General features: G+C 40.8%; 1 protein-coding gene across 1 annotated transcript; it reads left to right on the top strand.

The window, feature by feature from the left end:
* The first annotated feature begins 263 nt into the window (after positions 1-263).
* amer1 (APC membrane recruitment protein 1) lies at positions 264-8037 on the top strand. Its single transcript, XM_037687495.1, has 2 exons — positions 264-295; positions 4526-8037. The coding sequence occupies exon 2, from the start codon at positions 4622-4624 to the stop codon at positions 7568-7570; it is 2949 nt and encodes a 982-aa protein (XP_037543423.1). The 5' UTR covers positions 264-295; positions 4526-4621; the 3' UTR covers positions 7571-8037.
* Positions 8038-9156: the final 1119 nt, after the last annotated feature.

The following is a 9156-nucleotide window of genomic DNA, read 5'->3' on the forward strand; positions in this document are numbered from 1 at the left end:
TCTTCTACGGTTTTGCTGCGGTGCACCGACAATTAACTCACAAACTGGATGGCGAGGAGGGGAACCACAGTGTGTTTTCAACAGTCTTTCGGGGGGGACACTGGTGTGTGTGAGACTTAACGGTGATAGCAAACACCACGGCTAGCTTAACGGCAGCTGGAGACAAATGAAGGCGGCCAAAGCTGCTCCGCGGCCTGCCTCGACCTCCAGCCAGCCCGAGTAAAGAAGTTAAAGCCAAGTTAGCTCCGAGGCACAGCTCGGCTGGACCCGGGCCGTGTGGCCAGGCGGTGTGCGGGTAAGTCCCTTCACTCCAACACTCTGAGGTGGTTTTAAACTGTTTTTTTGGTGTGTGTGTGTGTGAACAAATCCAGACTGCGTGTCTTTGTTTGCCCCCATGAAAAGACTCCACCACCGCAGAGCTAATGCCATGTAGCCTGTTGCTTCACCTGAAAACCTTTGCTTGACGTTTAAGTTAAATACATTAATGTAGCAAACACACTGGTATCAAAAGTAGATTCATAAAGCTCAATGTGCATTCTATGGATTTTTAATGCAGGGATATTCCACACAAAATGGTCCTAAATAAAAAGTTGAATGTATTTTTTATGTAGACACCAAACAACAATGATGTGGTAGCTCCCCCGGTTGTATCTGTGATAGGGCATCAAATAGAAAAGAAAAGAGCATCTAGTTTCTAAACTTTATTATCAAATGCAACATACAAATCCACAGTTGCACAAAGTTTTGAAAGTCTACACAAGGTACATATTTGTGGTTTACAGTTTTTTATTCACCCAATTACAACTGAAGGAAAAAAAAAACGTAACTACAATCTTTTAATTGTTTTTGTAAAATGAAAAGTTGATCATAAAACAGCCTAACATTTCTGATTCAAAGGTGAAACAAGTGTACAAATATAATGCAGCAAAGTGCATCAAAATTGATCAAATTTCACCTTGAACTTGTGGAACATGTTACGTACGTTACATAAAAACTGACCTGTATCAAACAACATACAGCTTTCAGGTATTGCTATAGTCAAACTGCATTGCAGAAAGAGCACAATATGATGACACTGCATTATATAATATATAACATTAATACTGGATGGTAACCCTTAATATTTTCCAGATAAAATTAATAAAATAACATCTTCACCACCAGTGTCGAGCCTACTGTGCCAACCATGCTGCTGATGTCATGCTGCTGATTTATTTCATGCTGATGTGTTCATTCGTACTCATCTACTCACAGATTCATGTTCGTGCTGTTGTTGTTCGGCGTTTTGTTTTTGCACTATTAAGTGTTTAGCGTATTTCTTAGTTCATATCTTAGATCTTATTACAGTTTTACCTTTACAATTTATACTTTTGTTGGATGTAACTGGGACCCTGTGTACACAATTTTGTTCCACCACATGTACCACATGTGATGTGAATGACAATAAAGAAACCTTAACTTGAGCAACTGGTGCAGATGGGTCCAATCTGCCAAGTACATTGTACTTGTAGTGCAAAACATGAACTTACATAGGCCAGTACCATTTTGCTTTTCTAGCTGACTGCATGATAATTCAATTCAGTTTATTTATAATAGCACCAAGTCACAACACAAGTTGTCTCAGGGCCCAGAACAGAAACATTCACATACATAAAAAGCCTATTTACCGGTAGTAAAGTTATCTTTCTAAGGAAGTACCAATGACAGAAACAATTGTCTTAACATCGTATTTAACCAAAGCTCTGTCACCATCCCTAAATAAAATCATGCATACATAGCACTTAGTAAATTCAATATCATATCTGTTTATAATAAATGGAGTGAATTGACTAATTGGATTTAAATCTGGATCCATGATTCAGACTTCTTGTTGTGAATTGGTGCTTTATAAATGCTGAATCATGTACACTTCATTTCAGAAGTATTCAGCCCTAAATTATCCTAACAAGTTTAATAGTTGCTGCTTTTTATGACAACAAAATGTCATTGTGTTGGTTTGATCAAAGGTTAGTATTTCTGAGTGACTTTTGGGAGGAATTTCTCTTGTGCCAATATCGCCGCTCAGAAATGCATCTGCTGTTCTAGAAGTGCCATAGTACAATTATGTTTAAAAAGAGGAAACTAAAAGATTTGTTTTCTTGACAGACTTATCCAACTTAACTACTGGTAATCATTTGACATGACTGCTGCCTGTAATTTATAATTTTTATATATTAAAGACTACTCCCAAGATTTCACTCCACTTTTTATCAATATCAAATATTTCTACTGACAGAGCCTTACCTGTAGAAAATACATTAAGAGTGTTTAGGGAGTCAAACTTCAAAATTCAGAAGAACTTTATCTACAGAACTGCATCTAAAAATGGAAGACGTTAATAAAATAAAAGTTAAAGTTCCTGACTGATAGATGCATAGACGAGCGGTTCATTAGTTCTATGATGGGATATAATTTTGGAAGAATAGATGATTGTGCTCGAGCATCCTGTGCTCGAGCATCAATGTGTGGCATGGAGGCTGCACAGCTGCAGAAAGAAAAGCTTTGCAGAGAGTGGTGAAGGCTGCACAGAAATCTGTTGGAATCAGCCTCCCCACCATCACAGACATCTACACCTCCAGATGCAGGAAGAGGGCCACCTGCATCATGAAGGACCCCACTCACCCAGCACACATACTTTTTGCCCCACTCCCCTCAGGAAGGAGGTTAAGGAGCATTAAATGTAGAACCACTAGACTGAGGAACAGCTTCTACCCTGAGGCTGTTAGACTCATGAATCTCCAACTAGAATAATCACTGTGAAAAACCATATCATGTTGCTGCTGATCTGTTTCATGTTGCTGCTGATCTGTTTCAATGTTGATGTGTTCATGCGTGCACATCTGCTCACAGACTCATGTTCATGTTTGTGCTGATGTTCAATGTTTTATGTTATGAGTGCTTAGTGTATATTTAGTTGATGTTTTTCTTAGTTCATATCTTAGATGTTATTACTGTTTTTCTTATACATTTTATTGTTGGATGTAACTGGGACCCTGTGTACATAATTTCGCTCCACCACATGTACCACATGAGGTGCGAATGACAATAAAGAAACTCTGACTCTGACTCTGACTCTGATAAAATTAATATTAAAACAAATTAGAACAACAGATTAGAAATAAATATTTGTGCAAAAAACAGTAGTGCAATGCAAACAGGCATATTCATTCTACTTACGAACAGGATGGCAGGACAAGACAGACTTTAGCCATTAGAAAATATACCGTATTTTCCGCCGTACACGTCGCACCGCCCTATAAGTTGCGTCAGTGCAAATATGTCTAATAAAGTGGAAAAAAACATAAATAAGTTGCTTCCCCATGTACGTTGCATCTATTATGCGTCACCGCTGACAACCTGTAAATGTGTGCCGGTGTTGTGCCAAAAATTGATTAGCTGCCAAATGGTGTGGGAGCGTGCTGGGAGGACACACTGTGCATTTCTTCGAAATCTAACAAGATAACCACCTAAAAACAATTATTTGTTTGCTCGACTTTATAATAAAGGTGTGTCTCAGTTGAACTTTTACTTAATAAATGCACTTTAATGGACAGATCAGCTGCATATTGCCGGTTCGGCATAGTGAAACAACGCTGATTTGACGGTTGCTCCAGGCGAGCTGGACGAAGGTGGCAGGCTGTGGCAAGCTGATTGTGTCACGGTTGTGTCATTAATAGCCACTTTAACCTATTACATGACACAACGGCATGCCATACTACTCGAGTGCCATCTAGTGGCTGAAATTGGTAGTGTTCTATATTTTCAGTGTCGGAATGAATGAAAACGGTCATATCTCAGCCAAAACTTAGTTTATAAATATAAGAAAAAATACATAAATACGTTGCTTTGTGGTATACATCTCAGTGTATGTAAATTATGCAAAAAACTGTGACTTATAGGCCGAAAAATACAGTATGTATGCATGTATATATGTATGTCTCTATATTCGTATAAGCAAAAGTCAGCATGGTAAATTTACTATTTCCCAAACTTATTTTATTCTTTAAGAAAATATAAACTATTTTTAAAATAACCTTTTGAGAGTTTTTTTTTTTTAATATATATTTATCAAATAAGAGTTACAGAGTCACAGTTATGGTTGCCATTCTGAAAACTATTTGTGAACCTAAAGTTTTAAAATATGCTACATAAATGCAGTTCACCATAACACGACATTCACAAGTTCAGCCCTGAAGTGTATTCAGCGTTTACAGTTTTACTGAAATGAAGGAATTTAACAAAATTAATCTCGTAATGTTTTGAAGAAGACTTGAACTGTTTAGGGTCATGAATTTAAATGTAAATGTTTAGGACTATAAATCAAAAACGGTTCAAATGCATGGAGTTTTCTTGTGCAAGTGTTGCTTAATTTAAAGTAAATATTTATTCTTAACCAAAAATAGATATAAATTTGTACATTTGAGTGTGTGTAAGTGTTGTTGGAACCCTGTAAATGTGATTTAAATTTTTTTCTTCTTCACTACAGGGTTCAGATGGAGGAAACGCTCTTACCATCAGCTGATCTTTAAACCTCAACCATTATGACTTCTTTCCGACTCTTGCTTTTCTAAACGTAGCAGCCATGACTTCTCATAAAAGAGAAGAGCTGCTGAGTGATGGCAAGGACTCGTCCTCGGTCCCTGGTCAGCTTTACCGTCGCGGTCCCGATGGCGCCACAGAGGAGCTTCAGTCAGATCCGGTGAACACAACATCAAAATCTCAAAAAACCTGGAAATTAAGAAGGACTGCCTTGACTTTCTTTGGTGTTAGAAGTATCTGTATTTTACCCAGCTTTTTCAGAGGGAGGATCAAAAATCAGGGCAAGAAAGAAATCTGCAGAAGCAAAACGCATGACGGGCTGAGTAAGGTCGGTCATGACGACAGTCCCAGGAGCGAGTACGTCTCGACTGGAGATTTGGAGTACCACAGCCAGAGGGATGCAGCAGGAGAGCTCCACGGTAGCTGTCACAGTGAATGTAGTCACCCTGCCGCCGACCAGAAATCACTGACTCTCGGCCGGCAGAGAAAAGGTTTGAGGAGTCTTTTTCAAAGTTTTAAGCAGCACAGAGCTCAGAGAAATGCTGAACCAGGGAAGACTGCTGAATCCTCCCCTCAGTGCAAGAAAGATGTGCCTGTTGTCCAGCGCAACCCCATCCTGTATGCCACCGAGTGCCTGGGATCTGAACCCGATGTGCCTGATTTTGCAGCTGTGTTGTGCAATGTTTCCCACGGTCTCCGTTGTAGTCATGAAGATGTGGTGGCATTAGAAAACTGTGCAGAACGGGAGAGTCCAAACTCTGAGCTTGATGTTCAGGCACGTAATGATCAACTTGAGGACGTGAATTCAAACGTCGGAGTTTCTTGTAAATATGAGACTTCTAGGCGTTCCAGCGAGCCATGTCTGAAAATGCAGGTGGCTCCTGAGCCCATGTTGAAGTCTCAAACTGCTGCCAGCTCATCCGATCAGCTGAATATGATTTTTGGAGACGTGGCATCTTTAAAGAGTTTCGATTCGCTCACCGGATGCGGGGACATAATCGCAGATCAGGAGGACGACAGCTTCACGGAGAGCACCGTTTCTGGAGAGCGGAGCAGAAACGGAGGGAAGAGGGCCTCTTGTTATCTTACCTATCAGGGTGGGGGGGAAGAAATGGCCTCGCCTGAGGATTTGAATGACACGGGTCTTCGGGACTTCTGGGCAAACAACACATCGGAGGAGGTCTGCTGTACTTGTGATCCAGAGCTGGCAGATGTGACTGAGCTGACGAGTTCTAACAATATGGACGTGCTGAACAGCAGCAGCACACAGCAGGCTGGTGGCATGGACACCTCCTCTATTGCCGATGATTTAACCCCTCAAAGTGAACATCAGGAGTCCGTTCCAAACAGTGATGAGGGCTATTATGATTCTACCACCCCTGGGCCAGATGAGGGGCAGGAAAAAAGGGACCGGTTAAGAGCAGCCAGTCTACCCAGGGACAGTTATAGTGGTGATGCTCTCTATGAACTGTTCGCACCTGATGAGAGCCTGATCAGTCCTCGTTACGAGAGCAAATCGCAGCTTCCCAGTTTGAAACACTGTGACTATTTCACTGAGCCAGTCGGCGCGACGGATCCCGCCTTTGTTCCCGAAATGAGTGGCTTACAAATAAGTGCCGAGTTGTACAAAGACAGTTTTTTCGAAATGCCAAGCATGTGCGGAAAATCCTCGCTGTTGACGCAAAATAGGGTGGGTCTGCAGGAAATAAGAGGGAATAAAAACTGCAACTTGAATTCCAAACCTGAAACTTCAGTCGGCGTGAATAAGATGAAACAAGATGTATTTAATGAAAAGAGAAATGTTGCTTCCGCTGAGAAAATAAAATCCACAAAGAACAGCTGTGAGAGTAGGCAAAGAAGTTTATCGTTTGGAAGCACGTCTGACCCAGATTTTGAGACTTTTTGTGAACCCAAAGAAGAGCATCTTGAGGAAAACAAACCGGTGGCTTTGCCGTATAAAAACATCAGCCCTCAGTCTGAAGACTCTAATAGTTACTCTGAAGACGGGCAGGCGGTGTGTTTCTCTCAAGCACTTGTGGACTACACCAAACACGCTGAAATGCTGAGCGACTTGGAGACGAACTCTGCCCTCACTCCAAATATGGAGGCCTTACCTACCATCGTCACGTTTGACGTCGTAGATCTGCATAACGAGGGGGAATACGACGAGCAGATCCACATGAATCTGGAAGAGGACACGTCGCTGCCCTTTCAGGAGTTTGGAGAAAGCTACCTACAAAAAGATGCGTTTGCTGAGTGCGATTATCAGATGTTGGAATTGTACGACCAGAGCCTGATCAGCAACACATGGGCTGTTGCCAGTCTCCCACGGCACTTAGGCCTTACGAGAGTTAGCCAGTCCACTCTGAGCCCGCTGTCCTCGGACAGAAGTAGGTCTTTAGACACAGAAAGCCTTGACACCTACGGAGAAAACAGAGCTGCTGTAGTTTCTTGTCCTCAAGCTGAAGAGGACTTTGAGAGAGACTGTTCACTGTATTATACGAATAATGTATCTGCATCAGAGGTCAGGGACGCTAACAGCACCTCAGCCTTAGCGTGGCAGACAATGTCAGAGGTGGCTTTGAGCCTTCCTTTGACAACTGGAGAAATCACAGAAAAGGTCCAGAGTCTTGGCCAACCCCAAGCAGAACACAAGCTGTTCCCCTGCTCCTCGAACCATAATTTTCTAAAGTCTACATCACAGCATCAAGACTCTAACCCTTCGGACAACGTGAGCGATTTGGTTTCGCAGAGTGCAGAACTTTACGGTAGACAGCGTCACCTTCCTTTGCCGTCTGATTCTCGTTTACCGCAAAGCTCCTTGGTTTACTCGGGGCTCATGGAGGTAGACTCGGATATCAGTGATGATGTTTTTTACAAGGCTTCTGCTGGTTTGCAGTCCTGTAACCAGAGCAGACCCTCGGCTGGTAGGGACGGTCTGTCGTACGGTAGGAGTCCACTGAATGCAGCTGTGTTTACGGATGAAACATAAATGGATGTGATGATCCCTGTGGCCTGCAGTGAGCACCCTGAAGCTACGAGCAATGAGAGGCGCTTTATCACATCAATATGAGTTAGTGGTTTTCATCTAAAGTTTTTTTCTCTTGCACAGTCATGATTTTTAATTTTCTGTGATGGAAATTGATATTGAATTTAGAAACAACCTTAAATGTAGAGTTTAAATCTCACTTCCATCAAGGCCTAGACAACTTTTTTTTTTCTTTCTGTTTTTTCATATCTGTTACTTCGCACACGTTACACAGATCTTGGTTAAAGGTATTTATAGAAACAAATGTTTAATTTGCTGTATAACTGCCCACGGTGTATAATGACATTAATTTTTACTAGAATGTTAGTCCCACGTGTAGCCTCAGTGTGCAGGTCTCAGCTGTAACGCTTCACTTTGCTTCAAGGGTTTTGATCATTTGTTCATTTGTTGCCTTTGAACACATGAGTGCTTAATGTTTTTAAATGTTTACAACTTCTCGCTGCTGTATTCATGTCCATTTTTACTGGTTTTACTGAATTTCTGACATGTTTTGCGTTTTGAAAGCAACAGATAAATATCTCAGTCCTTGATCACAGAAGCTCCAACACCTTCAGTCTCAGATTTCTGTAACTTGTTGCTATTTTGGGTTTGGTCTTGTCATGTCAGCTGGTTTGACTTCTTAACCCAACACAAGATAAGCCGATATAGGAAATGCACTGATAGTGATAGTATATGATCATGATAGGATTTTAACGACAGCCGTCATTTCATTTACATACAGTAGACAGCTTTGCAAGGCAAAACTCCCAACATTTGTGTAGCTCATTTCACATGCAAATAAAAAAGATGGAGCAGATTCACATAAAGCACCAAGGAACCTGTGCTGGAGCACGTTAAGGAAAAGTTAAATTGGAGAAGTAACTAATTTGGAGAGGGAAAAGTACAGAATAAGTTCATGTTTGCTTTTAGCCCGACAAAACAGCCTGACTTCCTTTTTTTTTTATTTAATTTTTTTAATATTTTTTTTTTTTGTGGTAATTTTTAGCAGCTTGACAAAGTGCAAAATTCTTACTGCAATTATGCACTCTGTCTTTTACTATTGGAAGTGTCTGGATGGAAGTTACATGTTTAGGTAAACATCTTGTGAAACCATTTTATAGCATAATATTAAATATCAATGAATTTGTATTTATATTTTCAGCTGTTTTTAGACTGTTGTGTACAGAATGGTTGTTACAAATTGTCTAAATGTTTTTTTCCCCCCTCTGAAAACCTGTTTTTGTTATGTCTAAATAGAACATTGCCTTACACAAAAATAAACCTGACGAATACAATTTATTTTGTCTTATCTTGTTCTTGTTACTGTCATTGTGGATCTGAGGTACTATATGTTCCCATCCAGCAGTCTGTCTGACAAGGTGGTTAGAAGAGAAGGGATGCCCTGGCACAAAAAGGCCATTATGCAAGTTTACATTAACCAACACCTAAAGTGAAATTGTCACACACAAAATAAACCCCATCATTTAAATGCTGGGCTGCTTTAATGGAGGTCAACACTAATGCTGAACTTCCCCTGATCAGTATGTGGT

Source organism: Nematolebias whitei, chromosome 14 (assembly GCF_014905685.2).
Source record: "Nematolebias whitei isolate Nwh7 chromosome 14, NemWhi1, whole genome shotgun sequence".
Lineage (NCBI taxonomy): Eukaryota > Metazoa > Chordata > Actinopteri > Cyprinodontiformes > Rivulidae > Nematolebias > Nematolebias whitei.

Coding starts and splice junctions, on each gene's coding strand:
- amer1 (XM_037687495.1), top strand. CDS start 4,622: ATGACTTCTCATAAAAGAGAAGAGCTGCTGAGTGATGGCAAGGACTCG.